This window comes from Haemaphysalis longicornis, unplaced genomic scaffold (genome assembly GCF_048455015.1).
Source record: "Haemaphysalis longicornis isolate Haplotype H1 unplaced genomic scaffold, Haemaphysalis longicornis Haplotype H1 scaffold_6, whole genome shotgun sequence".
In the NCBI taxonomy this organism is placed as follows: Eukaryota; Metazoa; Arthropoda; class Arachnida; order Ixodida; family Ixodidae; genus Haemaphysalis; species Haemaphysalis longicornis.
In genome coordinates this window covers 21,662,100-21,682,109 of record NW_027526407.1, presented here as the reverse complement: position 1 = coordinate 21,682,109, position 20,010 = coordinate 21,662,100, and the positions used below count along the sequence as shown (strand labels likewise).

The following is a 20,010-nucleotide window of genomic DNA, read 5'->3' as shown; positions in this document are numbered from 1 at the left end:
TATATATATATATATATATATATATATATATATATATATATATATATACGCGACTATATATTCTCTTCAGACCAATAGTATGCCACACGGCATTGGCTTTAATTTAGAGTGAAAGGTACAAGCACTGTTAACATGCTATTATAGTCACTTTCTCCAGCATTAAAGATTTCATTGTAAGCCTCAACTCGTCAGTTGGAGCTGCTTCAACAAAAATTGTCTGTAAAATAAACTATCACTTATTTTATGTTTTTACTTACCGGAACCATAAAATCTGGGGAGGTGATTTATTGGTGGCCATCATAACTCCAGCCCGGGGCTCCGTACCGGTCTCCACTTCCTTGCCTTCACAGTATACAGCAGAGCAGTGTTCTCCCCTGCGTGTTTCTTCCCAATTTTCACAATATATAACTACATGTGTATTGTCAAATAAAAACACAAATTTCACACGTACAAAAGTAATAGTATAGATTTTATTTTTAATATGACGTCAAAACCTTTTCTTCTTTTCCCTGTGTTGTCCACGTTACTGTGCAGTGTATCTTTGGCTCAGTAGTAGAGGTTTCGCCTGTTTTAACGCTTGGCATCGTTTCGTCGATACCTATCCTGTGTTTATGTCGTCATCAATTCTTCTGTTTTGGTGGCTTTTCTGTCTTTTCAGCCTTCTTGACTTTCGGCTTTTTAGGTGTCTCAGCTGGCTTTTCCACACACAATCCTTGCATGCAAACCTAAAAAAATGAAACAAAAATGCATCTTCACCATAGCCATATCTGATTTATATTCTTGTTTTCAATTCTTTGTCTTTCTTTAAGTTTTACAGCTGTATTTTTTCTAACATGCTTTCATATTAAGTTAGACGTGCATGTGTCTAACGACCTTGACAAATAACAAGGTTCTTGCTTTATAAATGAAGATGTAAAATTTTCAGCGTAAGTCGGAGTTTCTGAAAACGGTGGGCATCACCAAGCACTAGAATTGATCTTGTTTCGGATACCTTTTCCTTCGCACATTTCATGTAGTCCACGGATTCACCGGTCTTAGAGTACCATGTGGTGACCATTCGACGGCTGTTTCCCAAGTACTCGTAATGTACCACTGAATATTTGCACTTCACCTTGCACTTTTCCAAGTACTGCGAATCCTGTAAAGCAGGTAAAATTTTGCATGTTTAGAACGTACCTTTAGCCCCAAGCCGGAACGCTTTCAGGTACGGTGAAGACGAATCACAGAGCATTAAAATCCTATTTTCATGTGGAGGTTAATTTTCTATCACCAATAGGTCCACACATGACAAGGATAGCAACAGCGATATTGCAGCAGTATTACGCGCTTTCTGACTTCTTATTTACAGATTCAAAAGCGGCGAAAAGAAATTTACAGCACGAAAGACCGATGTTCCCGTCAGTGTCAAAATTCGAATATAAAATATCACTGCAATTGAAGATGTACTGAGCAGGCTATGTTCAATATTTCAATGAGTATAAGGTAATTGCCGTCCGAATCGAATATTAGTAAAAGGTATAGAAGTTAGTGCACATATCGCACCACTTGAAATGGCAGTGCAAAACTACACTTTTTTTAAATGATGTATACACACGTGCCAACTAAGAGTTTGAATAAGATGCCCAAGAGCATAGTTGGCGGCCTGCCCTAAAAGCGAGTGGCTACCTTATTAACAAAATCTGTTGTCCCTTCACCTTCTGTCAATTCTACAGCCCCATACACTTCTTGTGCTGTCTCGGCACTGGATTCCTTTCGGTGTGTACGTCGTGCGGATTGTGAAAAGCTTAATCAATATCGATTGAATGGATTTCGAGTAATTCCTTATTAAATTATAGGCCGGATAAGATCCCGACCATGGTGGTGGCGAAAAAAGACAAAACGTGCGGGCGTCGGGATTTTGGCTCACGTTTAAGATGCCAAGTTGGGGAAATTTAATCCGCACTCTCTCCACTAAATATATGGAAAACTATGAGGCCTCCATTTTTCCCGGGTTGTGCTTTTCATTAGGTAGTACCATTTGCGAATATTTAAAGTGACACGGCAACACTTTTTGCAACTTTTTTTGAAATCTTAAATGCTTGATGAACGTAGTCACCCAACATACCCAGTACATAGAGTAGGGGGTCGCAAACTACATAAGCCAAAAATTTCTGCTCTATGATCAACAGATAACTTGTAAACTCTCTAAAAAGAATTTTCACTCTTTGCCGGTCTTGACATCCTTCGACGGCTCGAATTACGTCAGTAAGGCCATGTAGCGGCTGTTGGCCGGTTTTTCTTCACGTGCAGCAATGAACGCTTTTCCATTACAACTTTTAGGAAACGACAAAAGAAAACCAGAAATGGAGGGCGTATCTAGTGCTACCAGCAAATCACGCAGTGCCGCTCCGTGCTGGCGATAACTATAGCTTTCAAAGCGGTTCCACAGGCGAAGAAAAGACTGAAAACGCTTATCGAAGGTGTTTCAAGGTCGCTTCAAATATAAAACTATGCCCACTTATAAAATTTTGCGAGCTTTTCACGCAAAGCGACGGATAAGGAATGTTTTGGTGTTTAGCTCTCTACAAATGGATGGTTTCCTGTTATCCGTTGAAAGATCATTGTCTTCAGGAAAAACTCTTCAAGTACAAACATCCCGCTACGCTTTGTCCAGAGGGCGAGATGGGGGCATAGAGGTTCATACAATACTGCCCAGAGAAGAATGTGGCGTTTGGACAGTCCGCCGCGCCATAAGTAATGTGTATAATTGGATTCGGTTTGCCGCTCGGTGGCTTGGGGAAAGTGCTATGGATTGTATCGCGCAGCCAGTTCCGTTTTCACCGTGGTCTTCTTTGCTCGTATTTACTAGTGCACGTATTGAAGCGGGTTAGGCAATAGCTTTCGGAAATGGGTTTCCCTTTGAACTCAGGGTCGTACGCATGAGGGCGCCGCGGTAAGTGAATGTTTAGTTGAAGGGTGAACACTTAGTGAATATTTGAAGCATGGCTCAACGAAGGCGGATACTACACGCATGCGCAAGAGGCTCACGCTCACCTTAAGACGAAGAGAAGAAGGTACTCGGCTGTATTGAAGCACTGAGCAGTGTAGGGCTGCAATAAATACTAGGTGGTAAGGGGACTCCAAGAAGGGGTAATGGTACCAGGATTGACTTCCGGAAATTTGGTTCTCTGCATGAAATCAGGTACGCAAGTGAGCCCTGAGGTAAATCAGAGGGCGGCAGACAGACTGTCCTTACAAGCACACAACAAAACAACGAACGAAGCGTTACAGGGAGATATGAGCTGGTCATCTTTCGAGGCGAGAGAAGCGCAAAGGTTGTTAAAGTTTGAGGAGTCACGTCGGGGCATGGAGGACGAAAATTGGGCCGAGAGTGGGTTTAGGTACCTGTATATGAAGAGGATGGACACACGCTGGATGTGGAGTACCAGTAAGCTCTCCAAGCGGCACGGAAAGTCCGCAGGGGAGCATGGAGTATGCACAAAAGTTAAAAAGCAGGTGAAGGTAACAGATACAACGAAGAGGGCACAGAGAATGGAAGCGAAAACAATCCTGGATACTTATACGACAGAGAAGCAAGAAATCAGGAAGGAAGGTTTCTCGGCAATACGAGAGGCAGTGCATTCCCGTTTGAAGCAAGGACGGGGTGCCTCAGAACACGAGCATACACGGGTATCTACAAGCAGCAGGGTGGAACACGTGTATGCTGCGGCAGAGATCCGGAAACCATAGGGCATATTTTCAGGGACTGCACAGTGGTATGACCGCTACCAGGTGATGGGAAAACGACGTTGACGGAGTCTTTTGGATTTAGAGTGACGGGTAGTTGCCGCAACTTCAGGACTCTAGGTGTGACGAAGAGGCGGCTGGAATGGTGGTGAAGGATAGGCAAGGACGAGATGGCCCCTTGGGGAGTAATCATAAGGATGATAATTTGGACAGCGGGGTGAAGGAAACATTTGCTCCACTCCACGCTGTAAAGGCGGTTGGAAAGCAAAGCATTAAACGACACTCACAACAAAAGCCCAAGCGGCGTCATTCGAATACACATGCGTGGCTCTACACACTGAAAGCAGAGATTCTTCGAGCCGTTACCTGAAATTTGTGGGGGTGCCGTTCCGAACGCAGGAGCGTGAACCACGGCCGGGCTAGAGCGGCGGAGGACACCGCACCCATTTATACCCATTTAAACTAGTTAGTTTTGTAAGTTTGAGAATTCCGAGAATGCTGAGGGAACTTTTATAATCTCTATTTATCCAATCCAGTTGCTCCTTTTGCATTTTCCAACACCCCTTACAACTCGACCGAATGGGTGCATGTTCACCAAATTAGAAAAATGGAGTCTCATTCGTAGCATGCAGTGCGCAAAAGGTAGCGTTTCTCTAGCGGCAAGATGCCTCTAAGTCGTCTGCACATTTTTTTTGCCGCCTTGGAAAGCAATTCTGCACACGTCTTTGCGTACGCCCACTTAATTCCTTCTGGTCGGGGTTACCTGGCAGGTGCTGTCAAAAAGGTCATTCAAGCTGTGCGAAGAAAGCGCGCAATGGACGCGAAGAAGCGCCAAAAACGGTCCAAAACAGAACAACTGTCGCTTACTTAGTCGACAAAGCCGTCACGCCTTATCTCCACAGGTCTGGAATATTTTTCGGTTGTTATATTTGTAAGAACAAGAGGTTCTTTTGGAACTGCTGCCTCGGCTGCTGCCACCGTTTTGTGCGCTTTTTTTGCCTTTGTGACCAAAATGCAAAAAACTGCTGAAATCCTTGATAAAAAGAAAAAAGAAATGCGTGAATTCAAAGTACAGTTCTAGCGGGACATGAGATGCGAATTGAGAGAGCTCAAAAAGACCTGCGAATTCCTGAGTGAGAAGTTCGAGGAGGCGAAGCTAGAGCGTGCTGAACTAGCCAAGGAAAATAAGGCTTTAAAGGAGGCTAACGAAAAACTTGTGACTGAGCGTGAAAACTTGAAAAAACAGATATCCGAGCACGAAGAGAGAATTACTGCTTCAGAACAAGACTCGCGAAATTGTAACCTGGAAATCAAAGGAATCCCAGTCATGGAAGAAGAAAACCTTCCTCAGACGCTCCAGCAGATCGGCGAGCTGCTGGAGGAAAACATTGAGGAAAGTGACATAGAAATTTGCCACCGAGTTCCGGTGAAGAAGGCCAATGCCATTCTGAACATAATTGTTCAATTCCGGACACACGCGAAACGTGACGCAGTGCTGCAAAAGGCAAGCAAGGCGCGCCTCTCAACTCACGATCTTGGTCACCCGTCCACTACTGCGGTGTTTATAAATGAACACCTTTGCCCGCCTATGAAGCAACTGCTTGGCATGGCCATTGCCCGGAAGAAGGCCAAGAACTGGCGCTTTGTCTTGACTAATGGAGGAAAGATTATGGTAAGTAAGGATGAATCGGCTCCTATCTTACACATTCGAAATGCACCGGACGTTGACCGGATCGTGTAAAAAGTGGTAACGCCTTTGTTGCCGGGTGCTCTCGGTGATGGTAGTCTCTCCTAACGATGTTAGTAATTTAGTAACTTCTGAGAAATACTTAAATTTGACCTGTTTTCGATCCGCGAGGAACAAAGATGATGAGCTAAGTATTTTGTTGAATGAATTCGCTTTTGAATTCGATGTCATAATGCTGACAGAGACATGGTACACAAATGAATTTGAAGTATACAGGCGCGATGGCTATGAAACGTTTTTCTTAAACCGATAAAATAAGCGAGGTGGTGGTGTCGCTATCTTAATGAAAAATAACATAAGCTGTGACATTATACCTCAGTTTTCTTTCTTATCCGATTACATAGAATGTTTAACATTAATAACCCAAAACCACGTTTTTGCTGTTATGTACAGACCACCAGATTCCAGTATAAGTGCTTTATTTAGCCACATTGATAAGTTTTTAAGTTATGTAAATGACAACCAATTGAAGTTAATCTTAGGAGGGGATTTCAACATTGACGTTTTGAAGCCATCCACCATGCAAATTTAGCTTCTATCAGCGATAAGTTCAAATGGCCACGAGATTGCAACAACCACAGCGACGCGTGTCACTGCGCACACTGCAACCCTTATTGATTTCTTTATACCTAACATTATTCGGAGCAACACGCTATCAGGATCACTATGCTGCGACATCAGCGACCACTTTCCCATTTACATGCTTGTCAGAAGTACGCTTAGGCGAAAATCTAAAAGAGTCTTTCCGATAAAAACCCAGCGTGTTACACCATCTGCCTTAGACGCTTTTCACTGCTCAATTTCCAACTGCACATGGGAAAGTGTATTTTCCACTGAAACGGCAAATGAGGCCTACGATGAATTCATGGTCATTTTTAAGCGCATTTACCAGCAGCATTTCAAAGAAACAATTATAAAGCGCTTTAACAGAACCCGTAAACCCTGGATAAATAGTGACTGCTTGAAAATGATAAAAAGGAAGAAGAAACTATTCAAAAAATTTCTTAAAACAAAGTCGATGGACGATCTTGCTATATTTAAAAAATATAAAAACAAGCTTAATAATATTTTAAAAAGTGACAGAAATGCGTTCTTGCTGCAGCAATTTCAGACGGAACACTGCGATGGCAGTGCGCAAGTGTGGAAAAAGCTGAACACTCTGCTTAATCGGGGACAAACCTCGCCTTGTGTTACGTAACTGAATATAAATGGTCGCTGTATCCGCGAGAAAAAATTAGCCGAACACTTCAGCATATTTTTAAAGGATGTCGTGAAAGGGAAACCTCGAAATCAGAATCATTTTTGTTCAGCTATCAGCCAAATAATCATAGCATATTTCTAAAACCGACGAATGAAAGCGAAATATGCACAATTTAGGCTTCCTTTAAGAACAGTCGAGCGCGTGACATCGACAACATTCAAATCACGCCAATGAAATATGTAGTAAAGGTCATAGCGCCCGTGCTTGCTTACGTGTATAACCTTTCCCTCTCTACCGACCGATTTCCAAGATGTATGCAAAATTCTAAAGTTATCCTGTTGTTCAAAGGTGGGGATAAGGATGACATGTCAAACTATAGACGAATTTCGATTCTTCCGGTTTTCTTAAAGAGCCTAGAAAAGATTATGTACAATAGGATAGAAATTTTTTCCCGTAAGCACAAATTATTATGTTCATCCCAGTATGGCTTTCTTAAGGGCAAGTCGACTGAAACTGCTCTGCTCGCCCAGAAAGAAATCATACTGAAAGCCTTTGAAAACAAGAACATACGCATCGGAGTATTCATTGACTTTTCAAATGCTTTCGTTCGTATCAATCATCAAACACTTCTCGAAAAATTGGAATTATATGGCATTCCCGGCTTACCACTACAGCTACTAAACTCATATTTAGACCACCGCAATCAATGTGTTACAATAGAAAATTACTTTTCGTCATTTCAGATATTACAACAGGCGTGCCCCAAGGCAGCATATTAGGTCCATTATTATTTTTTTCTATATTAATGACATTGTTACAATTGATAAAAATCCCAAATACATCATATACGCAGATGATACAAGTTTATTTTTTCAAGGCAAGGACGTACAACTACTACCGCCGGTCATCAACAAAGCACCTCAGTCATTGCAAACATGGAGTGAAGCAAATTCGCTCCTTATCAATTCACGTAAAACCAAAGCCATCATTTTTCATCCAAAAGGGCATGCCTGCCCCCGATATATATCGCGTAACATTGGCGACTCAAACATTGAAATCGTTGACACGATAAAAACATTAGGCGTTTTCTTCCACAAAAATATATCTTTGGACACGCACGTTAATTATCTTATAACCTCAGTTTCAAAGTGCGTAGGCATTCTTGCTAAATGTCGGTATTTCCTTCCTGTGCGGATAAAACTCATAATTTACAATGCACTCATTATGTCTCATGTTAATTACTGCTTTTTGGTTTGGGGTTCCACTACCCACGCCAATACCAACAAATTACACCTGCTCCAAAAGAAAGCAATTCGTCATATAGCAAATGCAAGTATTTCGCACATACGGAACCACTGTTCATACGTTTTAATTTGTTGCTATTCATAAACTGTATGACTATTTCCTAGCACTTCAGTACAAAACCTCCATTCAAAATAATCAATCTTCTTTCACGGAGTTATTGCCATTAAAAGTAAACATTCCCATGTATAGTATAAGGAACCAAGAGTACTGGCACATTCCGTTTTGTCGCACTGAATATGGCCGCCAAATGCTTTGTTACGCTGTTCCTCACCTATTGAACAGGTTAATGCGCCAGAATGTAATTTTAGAACAGTATACTTTCCGTAATCTTCGTCAAATTTTTCTTTCTTAACAAAATTTTCATAGCCCAGAATGTGAACTATTAAAACTATTAAAAAGTGTTAGGGTGTATTTCGTTTCATAATATTTTACACATGTACAGTGTACCTAGATTGTTTGTTATATTGGTAATTTTGCTGTTGTTTCTTTAATTAAAGAACTGATAGAAATATCGTGTGTATTTTGTGGCGTCACATGTAACTGTTATACAAACATTAAGTAGAATTGTTTCGATTCTGTAACCTGTGATGTGAAGAACTGTTTTATCTGCCCTGATTGCATTCATGCCTTGTACAAGGGGGGCTCGGGCTTATTCAAGTGAAACTCCTTTCACTTTTCGCTGGAGCCAGCCCACATCTTCACGATGTAAATAAAAAAACTTGAACTTGAACTTGAACTTGAACTGGCTAGAAGGCTTTGCTTTAAAAAGGGGGAGGGAGCGATGGGAGTTTAAAGGAGAGGTTGGGGAAAGTGGGGGATTTATTACGCTGGCTAATAGTAGGGAAAATAAGTGGAATAAAACAGAAAAGTCGGTTTCTGAAAACTGACGTCCCTATTTAACGATAGAGCAACTCAGAACAAGCACCAAAACAAAAAGACCGCAGGGAATTTACCTGCGACTTAGGTGTTGCGGCGCCTCTGTTGGGCGAGAGCTTTCTATTTTCGCAGCTGGGGAAAACTGCCAAATGTTCGGAAAGACGACATTTTCGGGCGAACGCCGTTTCTAAGGCTTAGACCGGCCTGACCGGTGGCCGGTAGGATTATCAGCCTCGAGCTAAATAATCGAATGTCCCCTGTTCAGGCTAAAATACCCCTTTCAGAGGTAAAATATTTGTTTTTCTTGAAGAGTGTAAACATTATTCTGTGTGCCAGATGTATTTCTTAGTCGTCGGCTGTGAGCCCTTGGGCTCTTGGGCTCTGGCAGCGTCCTCATCCAGCTGGACGGCCCAGAGTTGATAGTCCGGGCTGGAGCTTAGCAGCACGGTCTCCCACTGATCACTGTTAATAGAAAGTTATAGCATATCGGAAAAACGGTCCCGGTACGGTACACGGTACCCGTTACCGGACCGTACCGGGAAGGCTCGTTTTAAGAGTAATAGCAGACCGTAACTACCGGACGTTCTACCGTACAGGGAGCGACTTCGGTTATACGTGGTTTAGCAATTCTTCGTGAGTATGTGGCGTTTCCTGTGCTGAAATATTAGTTTTCAGTTCTCAAAAGCGCTAGAAGAGACATTTAAATATATATATATATATATATATATATATATATATATATATATATATATATATATATATATATATATATATATATATATATATATATATATATATATATATATATATATATATATATATATATATATATATATATATATATATATATATATATATATATTCAACGCCCCTACGGAGATTCGAACTAGCAACTGCGTGAAGGTGAAGCGGGCATTTTACCTCTACTGTACCTCTACAGATGGCGCCAGCAGATCAAGCTGGGCTATCAGTACATACGCCTGGCTGCTTCTAGTTTTTCGTTGTATTTGAGGGTCCGTCGCACTGATACCGCCTGTTCCTCACTCGCCGATTTGTAGAATGGCCTTATGTTGCTTTTAATACTAGATTATGTAGCGGGATCGCCTTTATTTAGCCTAAAAGAAGCTATCGTACATGTGTCGCTCGACGGCACAAGCCACGACAGTTGGGTCGGGACCGTGTTTCGCGTGCTGGTTCAGCTGTGAGAATAGCGCGGATTTCACTTATTGCAACGTCATTTTTCCTAAACGATCTGATATTTACAATTCGTTCGACTAGGCATGAGCAAACGTACATCTACAAAACTCTTCCAAAGAGGCCGTCCGCTTTGGAACGACGGACACGGTACGCCTCGGTAACCTTCCGACCAAGTCGCTCCGGCTTACGGTAGGATTCTGCGCATGCGCGGTGGCGTCGAGATGGTAGACGTTACCATACCGGAACCGTTTTTTCCGATCTGCTATAACTCTCTAATGATTGTGCGGCCATTTCTGATCTCCTGCGAACATCGCCATAGCATGTGCGCCAGGTGCGCTGGTTGCGACATCGATGACACTCAGGTGAGTAGCGCCCAGGGTAGCAATAGCTATACACAAGTGGGTTTGGATACGAGTGGGTCTGTAGGAGACGTCAGACCACCGAACGCCGCTTAACGAGGGATGGGTGCGCTGGTAGTAAGCGGGCCCGGACTAAACGATAATGACTGGTAATATCACTGTACGACAATAGGCTGTCCCTGCCTGATATGGGGACGAGTTCCGCATCGGAAGTGCCAACCGCTCGGTCGGTAAAGCCTCGAGCACTTCATGCGCAGTCTCGTTCCCTGGAAGGCCGGAGTGAGCGGGGTTCCAAATTAAGTTGACCTTGCCTGTCTAGTTTTCGAGGTGGAGACCAGAAATCAGGATTGCGGATGCCTTCCTTGATATGCGTCCTCGTGAGAAATTTAAAACTGCTGATTTGGAGTCACTGATGATTGTCTCGATTTTTGTGGAGGAAACCATGGTTAGAGCGATGGCTCCCTCTTCTCCAACCACCGAGTCTCTCGTGCGGACAGAGCAGGAGGCGATGGTGTTACCCTGATTGTTGACCACCGCTATGGCCATTGCCTCGCGACCAGCGTCATCGGTCGCGTCTGAGTAGGCAACGTTTTCGACTTTCGCAAGCGAGTTTGCGGGGCATGTGCTCTGGCCTCTCGCCGCTCCTTGTTATGTATAGGATGCATCTTACGCGGGAGCGGAGAGGCGTGAATGTTCTTCCTTATTGGTTACGGGATCCCGAAACTAGTAGGCGCACTGTGGGGTGAGCTATACCCAGCGAATCGAGTATGTGGAGCCCCGTTGTGCTGTAGGTGAGCCGTAATATTTGCCCTAGCAGTTGAGCCCCGATGAGTTCATCCAGACTATTTGTAAGGCCCAGGGCCTCAATCGCTCGGTGGTCCTGTTTAGTGGGAGACCGATGACCCGCTTGTAGGCTCTGCGGAGGAGAGCGTCTACTTTAATTGCCTCTGCCCTCTGTAGCCGGAGGTACGGATTTGAGTTCGTCACCCGTCTTACTACAAAGGCTTCTACGATGCGTCGTAGGTTAGCTTCTTTCATTCCATCGTTGCGACCAGCTATCCTGGATATTAGCCTGGCTGTTTGGTGCACAACTTTTTCGAGCGCTAGCAAGTATTCGTACTTATGTCCATTCGCTTGTATTCGCAGTCCCAGAACGTGAATACTCTAGACGGTTGGAATGCGGTGCGAACCGGTGGCAAAACGTTGGCCCCGCCGCTGAGCCGATCCGCAGGGCCGCAATGGCGTCCCGTACCTCGCTTGAGGTGATGTCACTGTCGAGGGAGGCGTTGTCACTGCCCAAATAAGGGGGACCGTTTCGGTAGCCAAATGGGCAATGTAGCGATCGTGAAGTGCCTGGAGAAGCTGTTTGTTGGTTCCGTCAAATTTGTGGAGGAAAACGTTTAGATTGTGTGGTTGCATGGTCCTACTTTTGTCAGGTTCTATTAGGCAGCGCATGATCGCCATGCCTTAGCCATCCCGATTTCTCTCTCCATGCGATCACAAGTCGCGTGCCAATTTTGTCGGAAGAGTTAGTGAGTATGCTCTTTGTTTTTTCCTGTCAGGTCGGCCAAGCCGACGATGCAACTTGCGATTTAGTTTATATTTGCGGAGTCACTGTCGTATACTGTTCTTGGCCTGCCACATGTCAAGAAGCCGTGCATCTACTTGAAACAGGTCTGGCTCTGAGGGTATACTTTTGGTAGCTGTGTTGGCATCTCGCGGTAGTTGGTTCGCCCATGCATGAGTATCGAGTCAATTTTTGAGTCATGGTGGGAAGCGCGTTCGGCTGCACGGATTTTTAAAAACGCGTCCCAGTCGACCAGTCGAGGGGTTTTTCCAAATTTACGCGTAGCGCCACCGGAAACGCTTGTGATGGGTACAATGTAATGGTCGCTGCAAAGATGTTCTTGCGTGTAAAGCCACGGGGCCTCCCTCCGCATGTTGTTAGTGACGCATAGGTCAGGCGTCGTGTCTCCACTCACACTATTTCGGATACGGGTTGCGTACAATGGGTCTGTAACAAGGCTGAGACATTCCTGTTGGGCGTATAGCCAAAAGCTACGACCCTTAACGGTGTCTCGTTTGTGTATGGTGGGCATTAAAGTCGCCTACAATGAGTAGAGCGTGGCCCCGACAGATTTCAATAGTTTTCCTTAGGAGGTTCGTGAATTTGAAATTATTCTTTGTTGGGCATTATACGTTTAGGACAAACATGCTACCACTGTCCTTTTTTCGGGTTGGAATTAACTCTACGAGAACGTCAGCCGCCGACGCCGTGTCCACGCCTGTCTCGTGGCGACTGGCCGTGAGATTGCACCCAATGGGGGTGGTGACAGCCGGTTTTAAATTGAATGACGTCACCGCTGTGTCTTCCTGCATGTCGACAAAGGATTTGTAATTTTGGAGCGTGGAAAAAGTGCCAGTTCCTTGGAGGCAAATTACATCAGGAAAGGCGTCCGAACTGTTAAGTTTAATGTGATGTTTGAGGTTCGCTTGCTTGCGCCGAAACCCTCGGAGGTTCCACTCCGAGAAGGAAGTTCGTCAGGATTACGGGTGGTCTGATTAAGGTAATTAGGCATGATCCGCGGGATTTTTAAAACTGTCCGCGAAGGTTGGACGGAAGTAAGGTTTGTCGGGTTTGATGGTCCCGCTCCCCCTTCGCGAATCGGTCTCAGAGAGGCGTTTTCAAGGGCTGTGATGCGGGCGTTTGACAGGCGATCTTAGCATCAGTAGCGTCTGCGAATGTGGCAACCATGTTGTCGAATTTAACATTGGGGTTCTGGCAAAGGGTTTCAGTGAGCTACTCCCCAAATTTCTGGAGCATGGTCTGAGTGACATATTGAACCGCACTATCAGGTCCGGGGGGTGCGGTTTGATTTTCGGGCTGTGACTCTGTCGCCCTGCGTTTCGGCGGTCGAGAGGCGGCTCGGACTGTTCCCATCGCTCTTCCGGAGTTACGCTCCAAGATTTGCGAGGCCACCGGTGGGTCGGACCCGCCGGTAATGTCCATCGCACTCGCGGAGGTAGGCTCCGGGAATTCGGCGGCCACTGGGTTGGCGCTGGCGGTAGGTGAGGGGAAGGGTGGGGTAGGCTGTTTCATTTCATTTCATTGATTTCAACCTTAAAGGCCCGAGGGCATTACATAAGGGTGGGCAAGTGACGAGGTACAGAGCAATGTTCAAACATAACAAACACAAAAAAGTAAAAGAAAACATACAGAAACTAGAATCGAATACATGTAGACAGTAAAGACAACCAAATACTGCAATGTTGTCTGAAAAATAGAATTACAATTTTAAGGTGCGTACAAATCAAGAATTCTTGACAGAAATACATGAGGTAGTCAAATTATCGATAACAAGCAGGCTGCTCAGACAAGTGGTCGGTGAGCTTGGAGCGGAACATTTCGCGGTCAGTGCATGACGTGCAGTGCTCCGGTAGAGCATTCCACAGGACTATTGCGTGTGCGGTATCAGTGTCATGTGGAGGATTAGTTAAGGTTAGACTGCCTCTGAGTTGAGCCAGCTGTGCTTTGAGCGCTCCGTTCTCCAAGAGAACCATCTCTAGCATTTCCCGGATTCGGATTACTTCGGAGCGCGAGTTAGAGTCTCAGACGCAAATGTTTTGAACCAGTGTGCCCCTACCCTTCCGCTCATTTGTACCGTGGGAGGCCGTGGCTGCCCAGCTCACCTTGTTTTTGAGGTTGTTGTCGATGGCCCTTTCGCCACCGCAGGAAGTGGATCGGGATGGTCGCCGCTGCAGGTTCCGGCCCTGTCTGCTCGGTTGGCGACGACGCGACGATGATCGCGAACGGCTGTGTCTCTGGGCGGAGGCGTCCCGTGTTCCCGTTCGGCGGCCTGTGTCTCGCCTGCTTTGCCGCTATTGTTGCGGACACCGGGGGAAGGAGCTCAAGTAATCTTGGTCTCCGTCCACAGCCCTACCGGATTTAAGCATGCTTGACGACTTTCGTCCGTCAATATTGCCGTGCTGTTGTTTCTGGCGGTCTTGCTGCTGCTTCCTGTGCTGCTTGTCCCACTTGCGCTTCTTCAGTGCGTAAGGGGTTTGATAGCCGAGTCCGCATTTCTTGTCCCCAGTTGTGTGGTCCTTGCCGCACAGTGCGCACTTGGGCGTGCACGGGTGGTCCTGACCCGGTGTCTCTTCGCCACAGAGTTTGCAGATCTTCTTATCAGGGGCCGGGTATACATCCACGCAGTGTCCTAGTCTGCCGCATCCGTCGCAGATTTCATGGCGCTTCTTGTGAAGGAAGCAGCGGTACTCGGCCACGCGGTAGTAGGTGTAGTGCGGGACCGTTTTATGCTCGAAAACGACAAGGACCGAGTTGATCCGGTCCATTCGTCTTGCCTGAAGGATGGTGGGATTTTTCTTGTATACCAGGCTGTTAGTGTTGTCTGCGGCACTATCGTAGTCTGGGATATTATGAATTATCCCCTTGACGGTGTCTTCCGATGGTACTGCATACGCGGTGACCTTGTACATGTTTCCTCCAATGTGAAGTACCTTCACGTCGTTGTATTTTTGAGCACGTTGGATGCTTGGTGTACTCGCAACCATAATATTTTTCTCCGAATTAATGCGGAGGATATCCTCGACTGCCACGTCGAAGGTAAATCCGGTGGAACGCAGCACCCCGTCACGAAGCCCCGCGTGGATGACTTTGGTTACATCGAGGCCCTTTCTCGGACGGAGCACTATCTTGATATCTTCACTGGGCAAGTGCAGTTCACGCGGCGCCCGATTGTCTTCGTAGGGACTGTTGCAGAGTTGAGACTTTTACGAATACATTTCGATGACGTCCTCGTCCCGCTATATTTGGCAGCAAACGGAAATCGTGTTCCGAAAACCATCGAGACTCTGCGGCTGATTTTTTTCTTAATGCGCCATTCTATTTTGCTCACCACCAGTTTTCACGACCGATTTTTTTTCTGCACAGAGTAATTTTTAAATAGCAAACCCCGAAGTGAATATTTTCTTGAAGAAACAAATATGCGCAGCCGTAGCCATGCCTCGATCTAACGCAATGTGGTTGCACTAGTACCCATCATTCGAATCGAAGCGTAAGCGCCGTCTTGGAGTTCGCGTTGCACTTCTGCCAGGTTCATCCGTACTTATTATTGTGTGAAGCTAATGGCTGGGCGGAAACAGAGACGAAGTCTATCTTTCGAGTACAAAATTGGAAGTGCCCTACGCATCCATAACTTAGGACTTCGTACAAGTGTCCTCTGAAAATCATCAGATGACAGCAGCAGCCACATCCAACAGACGGCAAAGCCGTCAACCGCAATTTAGAATAACGCCCGCATCCTCCGCTGGCCAACCACCAGAACTCCTCCACAAATTACTGACGCCGAAAGAACGGGAACGCTACCTCCTATCTTGATGATTAAAACTCAGTTACCTCAAACCAATCCACCGCTGCACCCGTCCTAATGTTTCTCTTTGCTTGCGCAACGCAGCAATATGACAATATCAAGTGACCTCCATGTCGTTGGCATGATGACAGCAGGACCCAAGCTAAGGGCACACATCTTGGCCGAAAATGGGGTAAAAAACTTCAAGCATCTAAAAATTCTTACACATTTTTACACCGCAGTAAGTAGAAGCAGACAGGAAGTGTTGATGTACAGTCCTTCACCTAATACAGCGACCCTATTACTTAAAAACCTCAATATGCCTGATTCATTCCTCCGTATGCATAGCGAATCGCCTAAAATCCGAAAATACTTACCATAAATATTTACCATAAAGAAGGGTGAAGGCCATACCAAGCATTACTCTCAGTTGTTAGAAAGCACTGCATAGTACCATAAAAGAGGCCGACACATACAGGAAATTAATGTCAGCAGTACAATAAAATTGACGATATGTCTCTTTCCAGTTTTCTTTTTCCATTTTAGCTGCACTTTTTTTTATTACTTACTATCCCAAAACAGTGAATCGGGCCAATACTTTTTTGGCTTCCAGTTTCGAGCATAGTAATGGGGAAATGTATTATGCTTCGTAAGAACGTTCGAAACTAAAAAAAAGGTCGTCAGGTTTGTATCAACGTTTCATTGTCACGTTATATGTTCTATAGTAAAGGCTGTTCTTGGTCAAAAATATACTTATATGTTTTTAGGTTCATGTATTCATGTTCATACGTTTTATATGTACGTGTTCACGTGTTCGTATTAATGTTTGTTATTCATATTCTTTGAATAGAGCAGACGTTCGGAGAATCCTCAATTTAACAAACCCTTATGAAGTCGACTTATGGGTTTTTCTGCTAAACATACGGCGTGATGCTTCCAATGTACTTTTTCTACGCGGCGCCAAATCAGATAAAGAATTAAGTCATAGGCATTGCCAAGGTAAATGCAAAGATTAAGTTCACAAGTCCATATTTAAGGTATATTGGTGGCCGAATATTCATACGACCTGAAGCGACGTAAATGCTTGGCCATTAAAATAGCTCAAAATTGGAAAAAACCGCGATAGTGCGTTAATTTATTCTACGGCGTTGCTACGACATCGGTACAATTACGCTGCGATATAATTACGACACCTCTTTTACTTTGCGAGAAATGTGGTTGGGCGTTGGTATAGCGGAGATGCGACATTTACCAACCACGGAAGTATTCTAGCGCTGAGGTCGTGCGCTTTATATTACGAGCCGAATGAAATGATTGTGTGGAGATGAGGTGTGCAATTTATTGATTATGGCATCCCCTCCTATGGTTCCCTGTATGAAGTAAGTAGTAATGGCGGAACTCTTTCATACTATGCAGTCTCCCGCAGTTTCGGCGTCAGTGCATTGACGGTACCCTTTTCAACCTAAAGCGTCTATTGGCACTCGTACCTTTTTCAACGGCGTGGGATACAAAATAACCTCACAATAACGTTCACGTATGTACAAGAAAAAACTTTCCCTGTAAAAACAACCAAGTAAGTTGTTATGGTTCCATAAGCAATTACGAAGGCACCGTACCTGAAGTTGGATGACCACCTCCTGGATTACAAGAAAGCGCAGTATTAACTGCATGAGTTTGTCAGCTATCTGCATGCCATCATCCATGCTCAATTTAGCTTGGAGACTTGTGCGCGCCTCACAAATTGCTAGCATAGGCAAGGTGTTTGCGCCCAGGAGAGGCCGCGTAATGATTGATCCCTGGCGTCCTAGAATGATATCCTATATAAGCCATGTTGCAAAAATACGAGGGAGAGGATTTAGTGCGCCCGAGTAGGCCATTTTGTGTCCGAGTTCAAAGTAACACAACCCACGAAGCAGTTCTGCTGGCAGCAATTGATTTAAAGAAAAGCAAAAATCTGCAGTTTGATGTTTGTTTCTTTGTTTGCTTTGTTTGTTTTGTTCAGTTTGCTTTAAAAATACTGCGGTATAATTGAATAGCTAAAGCAGGAAGGGTAGAAAATAATACAAAAAATTATGCACACAAGGGAATACAATACAGTGCATAATATACTGCAGCCAATAGCAACCTCAACATAAATGTTCGAGATATAGGATATAAAAAGACCCGCTATAACCAGAAATGTCAACACACCTTAACGCGAGCATAATAAGGTTTTCAGTCCACTTCAAATGAAAGATAAAGCCATAGTAAACAAATAAACCCTACGGCAGCTTCAAGGCAATCATGCACGTCAGTATTTAAAAATTGTTGAAATAGTCCTCTAGGGCTTCTTTAAACATTATCATTAAAATGCGATTTTTTCATCGATTTCAATCTTCTATTGCCCGATGAAAGCATACAAAAATTGAATCTATTTGTCCAAACAAGTGTGGGAATGCCCTATGGATCTATGGCGTCTTTTTCTCGCGCTTAACGGAGTAATCAATGGTAAGGGTGATCATCCACACTTACAGCCAATTTGCGAAACTAGAAAATAAAATCGGGCAATTTGGCGTTTTCTGTGCAGTGGTCAAATTTTAGTGCGTGCCATCAGTGTTGATGATATTCAGTTCATTGGTATGTATTGGTATGTATTGCATACAGAACAAATGGCTCACGTCCGGACCTTCTTCTATTCTCTAATATTTTGTTTGTGTACGGGTTACCAACGACAGCTACATACTCCAGTTGGTGCCTTCTTATCAAAGCGTAAGCCTAAAGCTTCACATTAAAAAGATCTCCTCAAAGCACGTGTCGTAAAAGATGAGGTTCTCTTATAGCCGATGATGTTACGTTTTGAAAGTGGTCATTCAAATTTATTCTAGAATTTATTGCGACACCTAAACACTTAATCTTGTAACCTTCTTGACTACATCGTTTTAATAGTGTTCGTAAACATCATCGGGTCTCCTGTTTCGGTTATGCTTGAAAGAATCGGTATTGTAGTGTTAATTCTTATGACCCATTGGTCGCAGAAGACAAAATTTCACGTAAAAGCAATGCTGGTCGGTAGCAGACTGTACTTGCGTTTACACCAAGTTCCAACGTTCGAAACGTCCCAACATTGACCTTATCACCAGTCACAAAAACAAGTAATTAAGACAGAGCAAGAAAAGCAGGCCACCAGCACACTTTCTAAGGCGACACCTCGGCGTCACCACGTAAGAACAAGAGCACGTTCTGTAAATATCCACAATCTGAATTCTACCTTTAGGTACAAACTGATCCACTTTACAAATGTTACAAGAATTGCTACTGGTTTAGGATCGAAGAGAAGACAGCCGCCGAGAGCCCTATACACCGCTTTGATTAACCTAGAAAGTAAAATATCAGCTTTCCCGGATTCATTAACACTGTTTAAACATTGTGAATTACGATAATAACTGAATAACAGTCAAAAACTCTTTCTGAGACCAGGTTGAATGGGACCTAATCGTTTGTTTTTTTCAAATAAATTATGGATATGATTAGCTACAGTATGTTCCGTATGCTTCCGGAAAGACCATGTTAAGAATATTGGCTGGTATTTGTTCACAAGCAAGCGCTCACGATTTTTATAACTTCAAATTGGAGTTTTTTCCATGGGCTATTCATGTCCGGGATTCTAGTATCTCTAATTAGGTGGCCCTGAATACATACAGAATGCCCGTGAAAAAGAAAAGCAGCACTAGTTAGGTTTTAGAAAAATATATGCAAGTCTCTTACCGTGTCCGCCACCACATCGGCCCTGTCTGGAAAAAGGCGTTTGCACAAACGTTGCAGCGACACAAACATGCCGGCATACTTCCCAGGTCTGGTTTTTCCTGTTTTCGAAACCGTCCAACATGAACGTCCTCGTATCCTAGAATGCATTACGGCATAGCATGTGAGTACTGATTTCAACAGCGTACAGCGCATTCTTGAACATTTTTCTAGAAATAGGCATGAAAGCTGCAACACTCCGAGCTGCTTTAAAGGAAACTATTGTTATTGTGCCTATGTTTTGCCTTTTTTGCCTTTGGTGCTGGTTTGCCTTTTGAACATTTTTTTGCTGCCACGCCTTGCTGTTTGTTTCGTTGGGGGCGGGAGCAAAATCAAGCCGTGAGTACTGCGGATTTTTCCTGCTTCCTCAGCCTTCTACATGACCGGAAATAACGTTCGACATCAATTTCAATTCGCTTCCGTAGGGCGTTTAGTATATTTTGTTTATAG

The 20,010-nt window shown here is 44.2% G+C and overlaps 1 protein-coding gene across 1 annotated transcript in view; it reads right to left on the bottom strand.

The window, feature by feature from the left end:
- Positions 1-452: 452 nt before the first annotated feature.
- Positions 453-20,010, bottom strand: part of LOC144142295 (venom metalloproteinase BumaMPs1-like) — a 99,128-nt gene continuing 79,570 nt past the window's right edge. The window contains exons 11-13 of the mRNA XM_077673691.1: positions 19,525-19,660; positions 992-1,138; positions 453-725 (exon numbers count right to left, since the gene is read on the bottom strand). Coding sequence (XP_077529817.1) covers positions 621-725; positions 992-1,138; positions 19,525-19,660 — 388 coding nt within the window. The 3' untranslated portion in view covers positions 453-620. The remainder of the gene's footprint in view (positions 726-991; positions 1,139-19,524; positions 19,661-20,010) is intronic.